At 37.9% G+C, this 20,032-nt stretch overlaps 2 protein-coding genes across 6 annotated transcripts in view; both read left to right on the plus strand.

The window, feature by feature from the left end:
- Nucleotides 1–14,648, plus strand: part of LOC146458535 (pyroglutamylated RF-amide peptide receptor-like) — a 31,588-nt gene extending 16,940 nt beyond the window's left edge. The window contains exons 1-5 of one of the 3 annotated variants that reach the window (XM_085091041.1): nucleotides 5,146–5,462; nucleotides 8,691–8,820; nucleotides 11,702–11,972; nucleotides 12,468–12,722; nucleotides 13,214–14,648. In XM_085091041.1, coding sequence (XP_084947167.1) covers nucleotides 8,693–8,820; nucleotides 11,702–11,972; nucleotides 12,468–12,722; nucleotides 13,214–13,552 — 993 coding nt within the window. In that variant the 5' untranslated portion in view covers nucleotides 5,146–5,462; nucleotides 8,691–8,692 and the 3' untranslated portion in view covers nucleotides 13,553–14,648. Of the gene's footprint in view, nucleotides 1–5,145; nucleotides 5,463–8,561; nucleotides 8,821–11,701; nucleotides 11,973–12,467; nucleotides 12,723–13,213 lie in introns of those variants that run through there. The other 2 variants (XM_085091042.1, XM_085091040.1) reach the window with 2 other exon arrangements.
- The window catches only part of LOC146458536 (pyroglutamylated RF-amide peptide receptor-like), a 57,629-nt gene that overhangs the window by 10,744 nt on the left and 26,853 nt on the right, over nucleotides 1–20,032 (plus strand). For 2 of the 3 annotated variants that reach the window (XM_085091044.1, XM_085091047.1), the window contains exon 1: nucleotides 15,773–16,053. The exons of the other annotated variant lie outside the window; for it this stretch is intronic. The gene's annotated coding sequence lies outside the window, so the exon portion shown is untranslated. Of the gene's footprint in view, nucleotides 1–15,772; nucleotides 16,054–20,032 lie in introns of those variants that run through there. 3 annotated transcript variants of the gene reach the window in all.

Consider the following 20,032-nt stretch of genomic DNA (forward strand, 5'->3'; position numbering starts at 1 on the left):
AGAAAATTATGCAAATTAACGCCAAGTTCGAATTCAGCTGTATCCTAATCTGACTTGAAGTTGAAAATTTCTGATTATGTCTCACTTGCTGACGTTTGCAAGCCAATCATAACCTCACGGTTTGGATTGGTTCCATTTGTTCAGTCCATTTCGTTCCATCTTTCTTTGCTGAAAATACACTAAAACGTCTTGATAAGGGTATTTCAGACAGTGTGCATGCACGTTCTCTGTGCTTGTCAAAACATTAAACTGTCTTCATTTTAAGCCTGACAACACGTCAAAAAAAAGGGAAACAAGGAAATTGAAATATTAATTAACATCTGCGAGGCACTATAAATTATAGCTTCTGTTTTCCATGTTAGTTGCAGTTTCGTAAACCTGCCAAGTCAAGATAAGCAACTCTGAGGTATTTGAATTCCTATATATTACTTGTTCTTTGTGTTTTAAAAACCGTAGTACATTTACTGGTAGCAAGCACATTATTTTTAACAGTACAACTATTATTATTTACCGTGTATTGGACAGGTATATTTTTACCGGACACTCCGGAGATTTTCTGCATTTCAAAACTTAAACAATTTCTTCCTCTGTGTTTAAGCCGGGGTATGTCAAGAGTTTAACTCCTAGGTTAATGTGACCTTATTTCAGCATTTCCTGAACGATAATGATGTTTCATTTTAAAAGCGTACAAAAACTTTAATTTTCAGCATAGAAAATAAGCTCTAGTGCACACGGTCGGTCTACGTGGGCGAGTAGTTTACGAGTTAAGCCCTGGTGAAACGGCGCTCGATAATCGATAATAGTTGACAATAGTACGTTTAAAACTCACGCACTCCTTTGACCACAAACTATCATGCATTATCATCAACTATCATAAACTTTGAACGTGTTCAAATTCTTCATGAAGTCGATGATAGTTTTCCCTGTTTGACCACACGCATGATAATCGCGATAAAAGTCAGCTCTTTTCCGCTCTCTTCTCTCCGTTTGATACACTCCCTGGCAGGCTTTTAGCCAGGCGGCCGTCCAGCGGTCCAAAGGACGGCCACTTCTCAGAAATGGGAGATTTTCGACGGCCTGTTTTGGGCGCCCATTTACGAACTTCTGTGCTTAACGTAACAAAACATTGTCTATAAATTAATAAAATTTAATATTTTTCTTCTATATTAACACTTTTTCTAGCGAGTTTCCTTTCTGTTTTGATCTCAACCGCGAAGAATATAAAATCCAAATGACGCACAATTTAGCCCCTTAAGCAGTTCGACAGTTTAGACCTTATATTGGTTTATTAAACTGACTCACAGTTGTAATTGAGTAGATTTGTTTTCTTCGAAAAGGTCTTAGGCTTTGCACTACCAATTGTCTGAATGTAAATAATGACTACGCAACACATAAATTAAAGTTCTTTACCGAAAATAATAAAAGATGTTGCATTTCTGAGAATTTGGGAGACTGGCACTTGTAGAGCAGAATGCAGTTCGACCAAGAAAGCCACGCATATCTGTTCTTTCGTGTAAATCATGGCTTGACAACTTCAAATTTCAATCACTCTTCATAACAACTGGAGTTCCTGTCCCAAATATAATTCAATCTTAAACAAGGTAAGTTGAGAGAAGGATAGATTAGTAAAATTATCAAGGAAAAACAGCGGTTTAATAGGTAAATTGAAAGACGTTTACAGCTGTCAGAATCGCGGAAATCACGTCTAAGAGGCTTCAATTTTTCAAAATTTTCTGGGGTAGCATGCCCCCAGACCCCTCTAGCAGCATGGCGCCTGCGGCACCATGCTATGTGGGCCGAAGGCCCACATAACATTTGGACTCCCACTTTCAAAATCCTGGCTAAAAGCCTGCTCCCTGGTTCTTTCCGTCATCCATCAGCGCTCTCTAGATACAATTCCCGTTATTTTCTCCAAAAACTGAAGGAAAACGAAGCAACCTGCCGCCCTCTTACGCCGCGAAAAATTCATGCTTTAGCACGGTTTTCCATTCCTGAGGTATTGCAGATAGAAGGCTATAATACTGTAGAAAATTACTCTTAACGTTGTATTTCTGCATGAAAGTTGTAAAAGTTATCAAGGTGTTACCCTCTTTGTCGAAAAGGCACGAGAGATTTTCAAGGTCTACTTTTTTCCAAACTTGTTTACTGAAATAAACTGATTGTTCGATATTATTTGATTTAACACGTCTCCTTTTGTTTTCGGGTTAGTGCTATTAATTTTCTGCTAGTGGGAAATAATATCTCGATAGAATTTTGGTAATTATACGTAGCAGTTAAAAGAAAAGGATGGATGGTTCGTGTGGCAGATAAATATACTGAAAGACATATATGAAACTAAGCGTTGCGTACAGAGAATCCTTTATGTAAACTGTGTATCCCAGCTCTGAACAACCCGGCCCACGTATTGTTTTAAAGCAAACAGTTGACAATGTGCTAGATGTTAGCATTTTAATTTTATTTATTGGGAATTGTACATGTAGACAATTACTGAAATTTACTCTAAAATGAAACTGTCTTCACAACTTGCATTGTGTTGATATTTAAGTCCTAAGAGTCCATTTTAATTTTTTTTTCTTTTTTTTTGTGCTGATTGCTGGGGCACAATGAATTGTTTTTGAACAGGTTCATGTATATTTCTATCAAGAAACAGCTGACAGTAAATTCATCTTTTGAATTGATAGGAATGTATAACATTCATTAGCATATGGTGACCATTTTGGAACTAAAGTGAAGTGAACATGAACATTCTGAATTGGAGAGCATGCGCGGGGTCAGTGTGCGGTGGCACTTTTTGTGAGGCGCGTAGTTTCTGTCCCTTTACGCCAATTTTAGAAAAATTTATACCGCCTTGACATAATCATTCAATGTTTAAACACTTGCTGAAGTATATAAAGCAGAAGTTAGGGGAAAACATAAACGAGGAGCTCGAGGATCAGTGGAAGAAGAACAACTATCGACACTTAAAAGAGCCAACATGGTGGAATGTCAGGAAGAAGAAGCCGCATAGTTAGTGAAAGCGACAAATGAAGCAATAAACGTCGAAGATGAGCCCAGTAATGCAGAACTTAGGGAGATGCCAACGGCAAGATTTCCGCACAGCCCCATACATTAATTATGCATACAGTCTTTGTTCAAAGGAAACAACAGGGATAACAATAGTGTGCCATTGTAAATTTCGATGTACCAGGAAAAGAATTTTGTCTGCAAAGTTTCCACAATTTCAAGTATCAACAAACATGCTGAAAATAGGATTCTTCGGACTTTTAAAACTGCATGTAAATAAGAATCCTCCAGCAATATTTTCATAAGACCGTATTCTCAGAAGGATTCCTAACTTAACTTCAAAAGATCGTTTAAATACGCTAAGCCCTCTTCCTTCCCGAGCGATTTGAAAATGCACCAAATATCGCCAAAATTTAACGCCGGCTGCGACGCGATCACGGCATTTCACATTTTGCCGGAATTCTCGAAAACGAAAAATCTTTGGAAAGTTTTATTGTTATTTTCGTAAATAGTTCTCTAAAGGGATTCTTCTGACAAAATATGAGGAAATCCAAAATTTCAGTTTTGACCGCGAGTTCTCGATATTCTCAGGCAGCCGCTCTTAAAGATTGGTGAAAATAAACACGGAATTTAATTACCTGGCCGACTATTTGATATCATACTTTGAGTGGTTTCCTTTTACAAAGTGACAGTTTAATACAGGGCAAGACAATAGAAGCAACTCCGGCGTTAGGACTAAGTAAAGCGTGACATAGAGTTGACCGCTTAATAGAGAGCGACTCTCTTTAAGATTCTCAAGTCCAATCTTCCTCCAGCAATAGATTTCGCTGATAGCTCCTCCATCAACATTTCTTGGCAAGTAAGTAACAAATACGAAATACGAGCGAAGAAATTTAACTTTCTTAAAATGTTCTGATTTGAACTCTTCACACCCTGGGCTGTGCTTCAAACGCAGTGGCGAGATCGTCAGGTTTCTAGCAGCAGCTGTTCTGGAGAATACAGATCATTCAAAACCTCCTAATTCGCTAGTTATAAACGATGACACTTCACGTTTATACTATGATGAATTGCAATGCTGCTAAGTTTTAATTACTGTAATAAATCTGAGCACACAGTTTATCTACCTTGTGCACTTTTCGCAACATCGATTTAGCCCAAGTTCAGCGAAATAAATTACAAAAGTGGCTCGTACTCACGGGCTCTTTTACATGTCAGGTAGAGTTCCATCCATCGTCTGTCAAAATCTTTTAAAACATTCAGCCGCAATCCAGTTTCTGTTCCACAAGTGAAAAGTGAAAGTTAAAACATGCGACTAATACGGCCATATTTCAATCAAACATGTTATTTATTTACAAATTTATGGCATTCAAAAACAGAAACCGAGGGATGAAATCCAAAAGAGTAAGACCCCATATTAAAGCAGATAACCAGTGGTTCTAAGATGAAAATAATGATGAAAATTAAAATGTGGTAGTGATAAATATTAAATAGTATAACAATAAAAACACTAAGAGAATGAACTAATCCATAAAAAAACTTTTCAACTTGTTGCCTCACGAATGAAAACTCTATCAAAATAAGTATATTTAAGAACAGTCCTTCTTGCATATCTCATCTTTAGAGTCAACTTATCATTGTGTCTAAACGAATAGCGATCAGATTCCTTATAGAAATCTACATAAGGTCCTACATCAATATCAATTATTCGCGAAGAGCTTTGTATGAGTGTCAGTATAACTCCACTCATCTAAAACAAGTGATACATAATCAGTAGCATTTTCGCGAAGGGAATTTCTTACTTTCTTTCGTCTCAGTTTTATCGAAAAAATTATGCAAATTAATGGAAAGTTCGAATTCAGCTTAATCCTAATCTGCCTTGAAGTTGAAAAATTTTTGGTTATGTCTCACTTGTTTTAGATGAGTGGAGCTATACTGACACTTATGGATCTGGCAATTGGTGTGGTGCCATGTGGTTGAAAATTAAAAATAACTTGTAAACTGAAAGAACGGCTCCACATTTACGTCCGACCATTCAGCTCAAAGTGTTAAGGTTGTTTTGAACAGGCAACAGTTATTTGAATATTATTAGAAGACATTCTAGTGATGACCGTCAATTACTTCAACCAATGTTCTGTTGTCGGAACGTTTATTAGAAGCAAATTTGCTAGAAATACCTAATTAAACGCGTGTAAACGAATTTTAACAAAAAGATGTCGCACAAAGTGCAATTTCAATTATGTGTCGATCAGCAATGCAAAATCAATAAAACAAAAAGTTCAAGTGAAGAAGGGCAAACAAAAAAAAAAAAGAAGGAAACAAGGAAATTGAAATGTTAATTAACATCTGCGAGGCACTATAATATATAGCTTCTGTTTTCCATATAAGCTGCTGTTTATCGAGGTACAACAGTTTTGTGAACCTGCCAAGTCAAGATAAGCACACTGGGTTTCAACTCTGAGGTATTTGAATTCCTATATATTATTTGTTCTTTGTGTTTTAAAGAACTTAGTACATTCACTGGTAGCAAGTACATTATTTTGAACCGTACAACTATTATTATTTACCGCGTATTGGACAGGTATATTTTTTTTCCCGGACACTCAGACGGGAGATTTTCCGCATCTCAAAAATTCAATAATCTCTTCCTCTGTTTTTAAGGGTATGTCAAGAGTTTAACTTCTAGCTTTATGTGACCTTATTTCAGCATTTCCTGAACGATAATGATGTTTCTCTTTAAAAGCGTACGAAACACTTTAATTTTTAGCATAGAAAATAAGCTCTACTGCACACGGTCGGTCTACGTGGAGGAGCAGTTTGCGCGTTAAGCCCTGGTCAAACAGCGCTCAATGATCGATGATAGTCCTGTTTGACGACACGCATGATAGGCGATAAAAGTCAGCCCTTTTTTCTCTCTTCTCTCCGTTTGATACACTCCCTGGTTCTTCCTGTCTTCCATCAGCGCTCTCTAGATTCAATTCCCGTCATTTTCTCCAACAACTGAAGGAAAACGAAGCAAGCTGCCGCCCTCTTTCGCCGAGAAAAATTCATGCTTTCGAAGTTTTGTAACTTAACGCGACGTCATGTTTGCAATGTTTCAAGGTAAATTATCGTCGGCTATATCACGTGCACGAATTACAGTGTTTGTATAGGAAAACATTACATCATCATATATATAATATTTTAAAATCGAGGTAGGCCTAGTGTTGCCGTGATCTGTTAGTTTTGAAGAGAAATGACCTGAAAACTAATTATTTCGGACTTCCTCGGAGCATAGTTTTGACGGTTGAAGTTGCTTCATTCCCCATTACAAGAGCCATGCTCCTTCTTAAATATACGGTAATGATTCCCTGATCAATTTTTAATGATTAAGAAAACCATGGACAATATTGAACAAATTTTTCTTTCTCCGCTCTTTAAACATTTATATTACTAAAAAATGGGTTGAGCATCAAAACGTTTAAGAAAGGAAAAAGGGAAAACCTTGGCACTCTCGTCAGTGATCAGTCACCGTCGAGAATGCAGTAGTCTTCCGACGGAAGTTGCAGGTGGATGTCCAGGTTACCAGTTGATTTATTGTGTATTAAGAGTTGCAAAAGTGTTCACTATCTTCTACTGTGTTGTTTCATGTAATTCGTAGTGAAAACTATCTGAAATCAAAGGCAAGCTCCAAAAATAGCACACTTACGTTATGTGATCACCTGGATAATTTATACAGTTTTAAATTAAATTTGTTTAGTCAGGGTTGACATAACCTCTGTATCATCACCATATCATCCGACCAATAGGAATCAGTCCATCATCACATTGCCGGAATAGACCCTTATCACTCGGCGGCCATGTTGAGTATCGGGTGAATAAAAGCTATGTTTTCGCACGGCAAGCCTCAGCCAGACGCGAATTCAGTGCGAGGCTACCCGAGTAAAGACAAAGCTTTTTGTTCTCCTGAGACTCAGCATGGCCGCCAAGTGATAAGGGTCTTTTCAGGATTGAAGCATTGTACATGGGGCCCTCATCCCAAGTTAAAAAGCCAAGTTGAATCAGCTGACAATTTGGTCAAGTACGTTCGGTTTGACGTCCGGCCATTCCTCTCAGTGTTGAGGCTGTTTTGAACAGTCAACAGCTATTTGATCACTGTTAAAAGATATTGTAGTGATTCAACCAACGTTCTGTTGACGGAACGTTTATTAGAAGCAAATTTGCTTGAAATACCTAATTAAACGCGTTTGAATTAATTTTAACAGAAAGATGCTGCACAAAGTACAAGTTCAATTATGCGTCGATCAGCACTGAAATATCAATAATACAAAAAGTTGAAAAATCACCGTTGTCATACCAAATTCAGTAGAACTGTGAAGTTTTTACTGCTAAACGAGTTTTCAAGTAGATTTACAAAGAAAAGCAGGAAATTTAGAGAGTTACTGTAAAAGGTCATCAAACGATCTGGGAATACAGGAGACAAAGTTTTAAGGTTTTTTGCTGACGTTTCCAAGCTCTTCATAACCTCACGATTTGGATTGGTTCCATTTTTCAGTCCATTTAGTTCCATCTTTCGTTGCTGAAAACACACTGAAAGACGTCTTGATAAGGTTATTTCAGATAGTATGCATAAACGCGTTTTGTGCTTGTCAAACCATTAAACTTTGCCTTAATTTTAAACCTGACAACTGGCAAATTAAAGAAAAAGGAGAAAAAAGGTAAAGCGGCCCCATTATTGGCATGTTAATTAACATCTGCAAGGCAGTAATAATAAAGCGTTTGTCTCCTATATTAGTTACTGTTTATACCATTTTGTGAACCTTCCAAGTCAAGATAAGCACACTGGGTTTTAACTCTAAGGTATTTGAATTCCTATATATTATTTGTTCTTTGTGTTTTAAAGAACTTCGTGCATTCACTGGAACCAGACGTTAGCTCCAGTCTGAAATTAAACTGTGGACTGTTTCTCATCATTCAAAATGCCTTTCTTGTTTGCGTCTATTGAATAACAATTGCAATAGGAAAAATTGGAGGATAAGACTTGTAAATTGGGGTATAATTACTCTCGGCTATCGTCTTGAATATCTCTTTTGTTTGCTTAGTGGAAGAACGATGGTGTAGCCGAGTAAGAAGGTCGGAGGTTGACGCAACTTGGAGCATCTCTACCGTCGTGTCTTTTCCTGGTCACGAGGCAATGGTTCACTATCTAAATATCTGAAGACTGCCTGGTGTGTTAAAGGACAAGACCACCCAGCCGATAATCGCGGGTTCGAGGTCCGGCTAAGGCCGACAAAACACAGTTTTTCTTAATGTTAAGACACATGTTTTGCGTTGTCAATATTCTAAGTATGTATCGTCACTTGATTGTGTTGTACAAAGCCGAAATTCATAATATAGCTTTGAAATAGTTAAAATTTAAAATAACGAGACAATTTCGCTTTAGTTTCTTTTTGACTTAATATTCCTCATCCCTTTGAGTTATGGTAAGTTTCCTCGGCTAACAAAAACACTTCAACTTTTTACAAAACCTGAATACAGTCACTGACCTATCATAACATTTCATAAAAAGTAGTCAATCATAATCATAATCGTAATGATCCTTTGCTCAAAGCGGTCTCTAAGTGCACATTTTTAGACTGCGGCTGTCAAGTAAAACGCGCGTACGCTTTTTGGCTTTCAGGTTAAAACTGAAATTGTACTATCTCTGGTAGCCATGTCTATGTACACGGATTCCGAATCAGTTCAGATTGCCATAACAACAATACACTCTACGCTGTTGGTCTTAAACATCGTCGGCAACTCTCTGGTTTGTGCCATCATAATCAAGAATCAAGATATGAGGTGCGCGGTGGGTGCTACATATCATCCTAAACTAGTTAGTGTACACGAATGAAGGGCAAGAAATGCAAGTTGCATGGAAATGTGTGGATTTTCTTTCTTTCTTTTAAAACAATATGATTTCTTCGTTTGTTTACACCAGGGAGGCCTGGATCCGAGTTTACATGATCGCCCCAGTTAAGAAATCTGGCCGAGCAAGACTAAGTACTGATTTTTTGATAAACAAACATGGCGGTGATTTTATGTGAAAGCGCGTCTGCCACGTCTGTGCGGATTCGCAAACAATTTGGCTATTCGACGTCCAAACAACACAGTAAGGTTTCGGTCGCCTTTTTACCTGAAGTTTGGTCATCAAGAGGGATTACGGATGCAAATTCTGCAGCGAAAAACGAAAATACTGCAACCAACGACTAGCTCACCCCGGAGAGGATCAGTACAGTCAACTCTCTCAAAGCGACCACTTCTCGTAAGCGACCAGTTCGTAAACAACCGTTTTGTTTGTCAGTTAAATACTGTTTCAAGAGCTCTCTCGTAAGCGACCACCACTCAAATTTCTAAGGGACCGCGACCACTTTTTAGGCCAGAAATTTGACATATTCTTTTGTTTTCTGTTTCCGATAAGCGACCACCCAAAATGGAAAGTTCAAAACACGACTGGACGCTTTCTGGCACAGCTACATCCCTCCAATTTTTTTCTTAAAATCTTTTTCCTAGTACCAAAAGTTTCCAATTCATGAATTTTTCAGGAGCGATGTTTTATGAAAATTATTTGACATCGGATTTCCATACAAACACTGTTATTTCAAGCCTGTTTGCCTACTCGTCAAAATGGCGTCGAAAACCGTGATAAGGCCTATTAGTTTCTATTTGCCTAATTTTAGCTGCTAGGGTAATATTTTTAGGTAATTAATTGAACAGTCCAGCATTAGGCTTATTTTTGTTGGTCTTTCCCGTAAGTGACCACCTCCCGTAAGCGACCACTTTGTCATACACCAAGGGTTGTTGCTTACGAGAGAGTTGACTGTATCTAAATCTGACACATAGTTCACAGGGCTAGACCTGCTCCTGTAGAAATTGACACTCGCGAGAGGTAGTAAGACTTCCTCCATTCCACTTTATCGTTACCTTCCCTATTTTTTCATTTATGTACACTGTAGAATTTCCTCCCTTTACAGCAACTACTTACTGGGAGTCAACAAACTGTGGAGGTTCTGGTGATCTAATTTTCTGTTTTGCTTAAGTTAAAATGTTACTGGTATCAGTATGTATGCTTGGTAATAAATCTCATCATTTTAAACAAAGAGATGAAGTTATCTTTCATTATTTTAGATTTTGTCTATCATACCTCTGGGGTGAGAACTGAAACATAACAGAGGCAGGGTGCTAAACAGCAATACTCCAGCCAGTCATTACACTGTGCAAGTGTGTGAAAATGTACAGTAATTGCATAATTTACAATATGCTAATTACACTTGACTATGTTACACAATATGTACCAATTAAACAACATTGCAATATGTTACAGTTCTGATGTATATTGTCATGTACTGATGACATTATTATACTACAGAGTAATGTGGTCAGCTGGGTTGCTAGAAACACTTCAGTAATCAAGGGGTGATAATTTAGATTGTCTTCTTCGAAATGGCTGTTGCATACATAGAGAAACCATGGTTGATTTGCCATCCCGGGATCTATTTGGTACTGTATCTCCCTTGCAGTTGGGTTTTAGGGTGTATTCCCAGTAGCCCCATTTTGACATCCACCAATGGGGGAAAACCACCATACCGATACAGGTGGTCATGGACATCTGTAAGGGTGACAGGTAAGACAATAATATTTACATGTACCTTCCAAGGTTTCTGCACATGCATGTGGTTTCTGCAGGATCTCAGTGTATCAGTACATTGTTCACCCGGTGCTACTGAACTCAACTTCCCAATTTTTTGCACAGGAGAATAAGGACCTGAATGTCTTTTCACGTAAGTTAATCTCCTCGTACAGACAAGAGACAAACACCCTTGCAACCGCTCATACAAACCTGGTAGGTCTATTCACAACAATGTTAAGCAATCCTCTTCTGAGATCTTTATAAGCTATCGCGATGACAGTCGTGAAACACTGCGTGGCTTCTAGTTTCTTCAGAACTGAACAAGAATCGAAATTGAAATCTACTATTTTGTCGACGTACAATATCTTCCTAAGACGACGAAAAGCACAATCGTTCGCTGCATTACAAATCATATTCTTCACCACATACACTCGCTGGTAAAATCTCAACTCAGCTGAGAACATGTCGCTCGCAATTTTAATGCTGACGGCTCTACTAACCTAAGACAAAGCTGGCACCTCATTCCAGCGGTCTTGATTACTCGTAGTGTTCAAACTTCGTACTACGGCAAAAAAACATGCTAACTGTAAATAAACAATAACTAAATACGACCGCGTAGTCGCCGCGGACAAAATGGCATGAATCCTTCTCATTCCACGCATGCTCGTTACGATTTTCGAATGATTGACAGATTTCTTTACTGGGGCGATCATGTCTTTCTGAAAAGCGGCAAGATCAACGGTAGCTGCCAGCCCCCCCCCCCCCCCCCCCCCCCTGGTTTACACACATTTTTCCATCTTCAACTTGAGCCCTGTTTTATTATAGGTTAGTCATTGATACAAATTTCTGTAACTAATTTCTGGCCGACAGTTTGTCTTTGGCTACTTCAAAATTGCAACATAATTTGAAAGTAAATTGAGCGGAAAAGTTCGAAATAAAACGACCAAAACCTCAGTTATATTAAATTATTTGGATGAGCCTTCAGGGAACCGGGCCAAGATTGTAAAAATTATATGACACTATTTAACGTAGTGTTATCACTGGTTTTGACAGGACTCCAATAAACTTCCTTCTATTGAACCTAGCTGTCGCCGATATGACTGTAGCCACCTTTTTTGCACCTGCATACATTGTTAGTCACACCTTCACTCACCCGGATGGGATGACTGGCACGGTATTATGCAAACTGATTACAGGTGGTAATTTGGCTTGGATGGGAAGTGCCGCTTCGGTATTCACTTTGGTTGCCATAGCAATTGAACGCTACTATACGGTGATATACCCTCATGGAAACAAATGGAAGCTCACAAACCGCAAATTGAAGGTGCGCTAAAGATTTATTCATTGTGTTTGTCAAAAAAGTGAACTACTCTGCTGTCCATTTTAGCAAAAATTAATAATAATAACAATGATGATAATAATGATGAGGCTGCGGCCCCTAACAATGATAATTTAGCGCGTTTTCTGTTGGCCTAAATCTTCTTTGTGTTCTTAAACCCTATAATATTAATGATAATAATCCAAGGAGAAATTTGCCGGCTCATTTCACTTCCTGAGCATAGGATGAGAAAAGGGCACAACTGGGGGTATGTTGTCCGTCCACCCGCCATCTTGGATTCTTCGATTTCTTCAAGCCCTCAGAAAACCATTCAGATTCACTTAAAAGTAATCAAAACCAACAAAGTAAAGCTAAAATAGTTTATAAAATAAAAACGTACCCTTAAGTGCAGTCTCGTCTAGTTATCCTGAGTAGTTGATTAAGTGAGCTTTTGTAATGTGTAATTCCCAACGCCATTTAAAAGTTCACTTATCATTTCAGGTCATCATACCTTGTTCTTGGTTATTTGGTGTGATACTGGAGACCCCAGCGTTCATTCTTTACAAATTTGACAGGGAACAAGGTGTCTGCATTTTCCCGTTTCCCGAGGAATGGATGGATCAAACTTACAGTCTGGCTTGGTTTCTGGTCATAGCGTTTCTCCCAGTCTCACTGATGGTGGCCCTGTACTCCAGAATCGTTTACACATTGTGGTTCAAACGTACTAGCCCTAGTAACAGCACTCACCGACAACAGGTTTAAAATTAAAAATTAATTCGTTTGACACCAGATCTTGAAATTATGGGCTAAGTATCACTAAACATTCGTAAACTGAAGGGTTATTTCAAGTGCAAACCTCTAATTGTATCGGCAAAGAAAACTACTCAAGTTATTAAAGGACCACTTTCAATTGAGCTTAAATGACGCTTGTGCGTTCTTTGCTACGACTATTTTCAACAACGTTTTGTTTAATAATTGTTCCACAAGCACGTGTTGAATATGACATAAAAGGTACTCAACGAGGCAAACATCCCGAATCCAACAAGTGTGAGTAGAATAATTCTTCTATTCAAAACAAGCAAGAAATATTGCGAGATTTTGCTGATTTAATTATGGAAGAAACAACCAGAAGATGATTTAATGACCGCTATTTCTTGAGCGTGGTACTGATATCCCATGGTCGATAGCACAATCAAAACGCTGAAGTTGCACTATCTATGCTGATATTTAGCTGTGTTTACTTGCAGGGTGTAATGAAAGTACGAAAAAAAGTTACTTTGATGGCTGTTACTGTCACTGCCATCTTCGGAGTATGTTATTTGAGTGACTGTACTATAAACCTCTTGGAGCATTATGCCTCCAAGCAGACAGCTGTTGGCGATGTGGAAGATGATGTTAACAGCGCCTTGATCATGCTCAATTCCGCTATCAACCCAATTGTGTGTGTTCTGGTGAATCAACGATTCAAGGAGAAGATCAAGGGAATGATCTGCTGCATTTGCCGACCGGCAAATAACAGGATCAGAGAAATTCAGAGGCTCGAAATTGTTAACAGGGCCACAGATCCACACCAGGAAACAGGATAAAGTTCCAAGCAGAATACTGGAAACATAGACATAGGCATAGACAAAGACGTTGTCAGTACACTTAGCTATGGAGAGTAACACTGGTCCTAAGACGAAAAGGCGACATATACATGTTTTAGCCTACATTTACATTTTATTCCGGTTATAAGTCTATGTTCAGTCGTGACATTTGCCACTCGAAGCAAAATTTGTAAATTTAAACTTCTTTTAACCAATCACCCAAACTACTGGGAACAAGAAGAGAGGAGAGCACGTCACTTTAAAAAGTTTCCACTATGTCATGAAGATTGCAATAGAACTCACACCACAAAACAATCGTTTGTTTGCTAAAAATGCAAACAGGGAGGCTCCAATCATTGAAAACATCAACACAAGACTTGAATAGGGGAAGGCGAGGATAAGTTCGCGCGAGAACCTCCAATCCCAGTAGAGGGTCGCACGTTTGTACTTACCAATGTAACAACATATGGAATTTTTTGTGACGCAAATCAAGTTAAAACTTGTTATGGCCGCGACACACGGTATTGCAAGGCGACTGACCTTATACTCAATCAGCATTTTCACGCGAAATGCCCGCCAATGTCAATTAGGACAGACATTGCAAGAATTACAGTGTTTGTTTTTGAAGAGAAATGAGAAATGACATGAAAACTAATTATCCTGGCCATCCTAGCAAAATACTTTTGACGGTTGAAGTTGCTTTCTTCCCCATTAGAAGAACCATTCTCCTTCTTAAATATACGGTAACAATGCCCTGATCAATGTTAAATGATTAAGCAAACCATGGATATTACTGAACAAATTATTCTTGCTGTGCTCTTCAAACATGAATGATAATAAGTTAACAATTTAGTAATAATAATAATTAATATTACTTAAAGGAGTATTGAGCAACAGCGTTAAAAAAGGAACAAATGGGCAGCCCGAAGGAGAAACCCTGGCACTCTGTTCAGTGATCAGTCGCCGACGAGAATGCACTTCCGGTGTAAGTTGCAGGCAAATGTCGAGGTTAATTTATTGTGTATTTAGAGTTGCAAACGTGTTCCCTATCTTCTACCGTGTTGTTCCCTGTAATTCTTAGTGGAAACTATCTACATTAAAGGCAAGCTCCAAAATTGTCACACTTACGCTATGTGATCAGCTGGAGAACTTATACAGTTTTTTTAATTAAATTTGTTTAGTCGTGGTTAACGCAACGTCCGTATCATCACTAATGCATCCCGGCGACCAATAGGAATCATCACATGGCGGGATTCAGGATTGAAAGCTCTGTACAGGGAGCCCGCACCTCGAATTAAAACCAAGTTTAAGGACGGTGCCTACTAACAAAGAAGTATTTTGGTGTGGTTTCTGACTATGCGGGGAAGGCAGATCTTAGCAAGGGCTAATGAAATTCAAAAACAAAACTGGGGGTGACCACGCATTTTTTGGTGATAAATAAGTAACAATTTTTCTAAAAAAAAAAAAACCAACAATAAAATGAAAAGCTATGTATAGCTTTTTTTTTTTTTTTTTTTTCCAAATTAAAGCTTTATTACCTCTGAAAGATGCATGATTACCCCAAATTTTCTTTTTGGAAACCAAGAGCACTTGCTAAGTTCTGCTTTCTCCGCATAGTTTTAAAACGCAAAAATATCCCTGTATCAGTAGGCACCACCTTTAGGAAACCCAACTATCTCGAGATGCACAGAACGTATGTGCAGTAACAAAAGTAGGCAGCAGTCTTAATCAGCTGACGATTTGCTGCTAATGGGCTCAAGAGGGTCTGGTACAGTCGCCGTGGTTCTCCATGAGAGGTCTGGAACCGAGACTTTCTACCCTAGAACTCGCGGTTTCTCTGTTCAGCATTTCCCATTAGCTGGACTTACTGAATAAGGTATTCAAAATAGAGGCTTTTTTTATTAAGGGCACAAAAAACAGCAACAACAACTCGACGTGAAGGCTTCCTGTGGCATTGCGATCGTTATTTTTCATTCGTCACTCGAGATACGCCGGTATCGCATCTTTTTACTCGCTGTTAACTCTTTCTAGAACGTTTTTGCAAGGAGAACTTCTTACTTTCTTTTGTCTCAGTTTTATCGAAAAAATTATGCGAATTAACGGCAAGTTCGAATTCAGCTGTATCCTAATCGGACTTGAAGTTGAAAATTTCTGATTATGTCTCACTTGCTGACGTTTGCAAGCCAATCATAACCTCACGGTTTGGATTGGTTCCATTTGTTCAGTCCATTTCGTTCCATCTTTCTTTCCTGAAAATACACTAAAACGTCTTGATAAGGGTATTTCAGACAGTGTGCATGCACGTTCTCTGTGCTTGTCAAAACATTAAACTGTCTTAATTTTAAGCCTGACAACACGTCAAAAAAAAAAGGGAAACAAGGAAATTGAAATATTAATTAACATCTGCGAGGCACTAGAAATTATAGCTTCTGTTTTCCATGTTAGTTGCAGTTTCGTGAACCTGCCAAGTAAAGATAAGCACACTGGGTTTCAACTCTAAGGTATTTGAATTCCTATATATTATTTGTTCTTTGTGTTTTAAAAACCGTAGTACATTCACTGGTAGGAAGCACATTATTTTGAACCGTAAAACTATTATTATTTACCGCGTATTGGACAGGTATATTTTTACCGGACACTCCGGAGATTTTCTGCATCTCAAAACTTAAACAATTTCTTTCTCTGTGTTTAAGGGTATGTCAAGAGTTTAACTCCTAGCTTTATGTGACCTTATTTCAGCACTTCCTGAACGATAATGATGTTTCATTTTAAAAGCGTACAAAAATCTTTAATTTTCAGTATAGAAAATAAGCCCTAGTGCACACGGTCGGTCTACGTGGGGGGAGTAGTTTGCGAGTTAAGCCCTGGTAAAACGGCGCTGGATAATCGATCATAGTTGACAATAGTCCATGACGTTTAAAACTCACGCACTCGTTTGACCACCAACTATCATGCATTATCATCAACTATCATAAACTTTGAGCGTGTTCAAATTCCTCATGTAGTCGATGATAGTTTTCCCTGTTAGACCACACGCATGACAGTCGCGATAAAAGTCAGCTCTTTTCCGCTCTGTTCTCTCCGTTTGATACACTCCCTGGTTCTTCCCCTCTTCCATCAGCGCTCTCTAGATTCAATTCCCGTTATTTTCTCCAAAAACTGAAGGAAAACGAAGCAACCTGCCGCCCTCTTACGCCGCGAAAAATTCATGCTTTAGCACGGTTTTCCATTCCTGTGGTATTGCAGATAAAAGGCTATACTACTGTAGAAAATTACTCTTAACGTTGTATTTCTGCATGAAGGTTGTAAAAGTTATCAAGGTGTTACCCTCGTTGTCGAAAAGGCACGAGAGATTTTCAAGGTTTACTTTTTTCCAAACTTGTTTACTCAAATAAACTGATCGTTCGATATTATTTGATTTAACACGTCTCCTTTTGTTTTCGGGTTAGTGCTATTAATTTTCTGCCAGTGGGAAATAACATCTCGATAGAATTTTGGTAAGTATAGGTAGCAGTTAAAGGGAAAGGATGGATGGTTCGTGTGGCAGATAAATATACTGAAAGACATATATGAACCTAAGTGTTGCGTACAGAGAAACCTTTATGTAAACTGTGTATCCCAGCTCTGAACAACCCGGCCCACGTATTGTTTTAAAGCAAACAGTTGACAATGTGCTAGATGTTAGCATTAATTTTATTTATTGGGAATTGTACATGTAGACAATTACTGAAATTTACTCTAAAATGAAACTGTCTTCACAACTTGCATTGTGTTGATATTTAAGTCTCAAGAGTCCATTTTAATTTTTTTTTTTTTTTTTTTTTTGTGCTTATTGCTGGGGCACAATGAATTGTTTTTTAAGAGGAACATGTACATTTCTATCAAGAAACAGCTGACAATAAATTCATCTTTTGAATTGATAGGAATAATGTATAACATTCATTAGCATATGGTGACCATTTTGGAACTAAAGTAAAACTGAAGTGAACATGAACATTCTGAATTGGAGAGCATGCGTGGGGTCAGTGTGCGGTGGCACTTTTTGTGAGGCGCGTAGTTTCCGTCCCTTTACGCCAATTTTAGAAAAATTTATACCGCCTTGACATAACAATTCAATGTTTAAACACTTGCTGAAGTATATAAAGCAGAAGTAAGGAGGAAAACATAAACGAGGAGCTCGAGGATCAGTGGAAGAAGAACAACTATCGACACTTAAAAGAGCCAACATGGTGGAATGTCAGGAAGAAGAAGCCGCATAGTTAGTGAAAGCGACAAATGAAGCAATAAACGTCGAAGATGAGCCCAGTAATGCAGAACTTAGGGAGATGCCAACGGCAAGATTTCCGCACAGCCCCATACATTAATTATGCATAGAGTCTTTGTTCAAAGGAAACAATAGGGATAACAATAGTGTGCCATTGTAAATTTCGATGTACCAGGAAAAGAATTTTGTCTGCAAAGTTTCCACAATTTCAAGTGTCAACAAACATGCTGAAAATAGGATTCTTCGGACTTTTAAAACTGCATGAAAATAAGAATCCTCCAGCAATATTTTCATAAGACCGTATTCTCAGAAGGATTCCTAACTTAACTTCAAAAGATCGTTTAAATACGCTAAGCCGTCTTCCTTCCCGAGCGATTTGAAAATGCACCAAATATTGCCAAAATTTAACGCCGGCTGCGACGCGATCACGGCATTTCACATTTTGCCGGAATTCTCGAAAACGAAAAATCTTTGGAAAGTTTTATTGTTATTTTCGTAAATAGTTCTCTAAAGGGATTCTTCTGACAAAATATGAGGAAATCCAAAATTTCAGTTTTGACCGCGAGTTCTCGATATTCTCAGGCAGCGGCTCTTAAAGATTGGTGAAAATAAACACGGAATTTAATTACCTGGCCGACTATTTGATATCATACTTTGAGTGGTTTCCTTTTACAAAGTGACAGTTTAATACAGGGCAAGACAGTAGAAGCAACTCCGGCGATAGGACTAAGTAAAGCGTGACATAGAGTTGACCGCTTAATAGAGAGCGATTCTCTTTAAGATTCTCAAGTCCAATCTTCCTCCAGCAATAGCTTTCGCTGATAGCTCCTCCATCAACATGCTTCTAACGCAGTGGCGAGATCGTCAGGTTTGTAGCAGCAGCTGTTCTGGAGAACACAGATCGTTCAAAACCTCCTAATTCGCTAGTTTTAAACGATGACACTTCACGTTAATACTATTTGATGAATTGCAATGCTAAATTTTAATTACTGTAATAAATCTGAGGACACAAAGTTTATCTACCTGGTGCACTTATCGTAAAATGTGATTTAGCCCAAGTTCAGCGAAATAAATTACAATAGTGGCTCGTACTCACGGGCTCTTTTACATTTCAGGTAGAGTTCCATCCATAGTCTGTCAAAATCTCTTGAACATTCAGCCGCAATCCAGTTTCTGTTCCACAGGTGAAAACGGCCATATTTCAATCCAACATGTTATTTATTTATTTGTTTGTTTGTTTGTTTGTTTGTTTGTTTATTTATTTATTTATTTATTTATTTATTTATTTATTTATTTATTTATTTATTTACAAGTTTATGGCATACAAAAACAGAAGCCAAGAGATGAAATGCAAGAGCCTAAGACCCCTTATTAAAGCAGATCATCAATGGTACTAAGGTAAAAATAATGATCAGAATTAAAATGTGGTAGTAATAAATATTAAATAGTATAACAATAAAAACACCAAGAGAATGAACTAATCCATAAAAAACGTTTTAACCAAGGCTTTAAAAGAACTTACACTTGTTGCCCCACGAATGACAAGGGGAAAAGAGTTAAATATTCCCAGAACTCTATGAAAGTACTGAGTGAAGTATATTTAAGAACATTCTTTGTTGCATATCTCATCTTTAGAGTTAACTTATCATGATCAATTTCCTTATAGAAATCACATAAGGTCCTACATCAATATTAATTACTCCGTGAAGAGCTTTCTGTGAGTGTCAGTATAGTTCCACTCATCTAAAACAAGTGAGACATTATCAGAAAATTTTCAACTTCAAGTCAGATAAGGATACAAAGGAATTTGAAATTTCCATTTATTTGCATAATGTTTCCTATAAAACTGCGACAAGAGAAAGTAAGATGTCGCACAAAGTACAATTTCAATTATGTGTCGATCAGCAATGAAAAATCAATAAAACAAAAAGTTCAAGTGAAGAAGAGCAAAAAAGAAGGAAACAAGGAAATTGAAATGTTAGGTATATTTTTTCCCGGGCACTCCGATGAGAGATTTCCCGCATCTGAAAAATTAAATAATCTCTTTCTCTGTGTTTAAGGGTATGTCAAGAGTTTAACTCCTAGCTTTATGTGACCTTATTTCAACATTAAACGATAATGATGTTTCTCTTTAAAAGCGTACGAAATACTTTAATTTTCAGCAAAGAAAAGAAGCTCTAGTGCAAGCGGTCGGTCTACGTGGGGGAGTACTTTGT

Source organism: Pavona decussata, unplaced genomic scaffold, assembly GCF_977016875.1.
Source record: "Pavona decussata unplaced genomic scaffold, jaPavDecu1.1 SCAFFOLD_233, whole genome shotgun sequence".
In the NCBI taxonomy this organism is placed as follows: domain Eukaryota; kingdom Metazoa; phylum Cnidaria; class Anthozoa; order Scleractinia; family Agariciidae; genus Pavona; species Pavona decussata.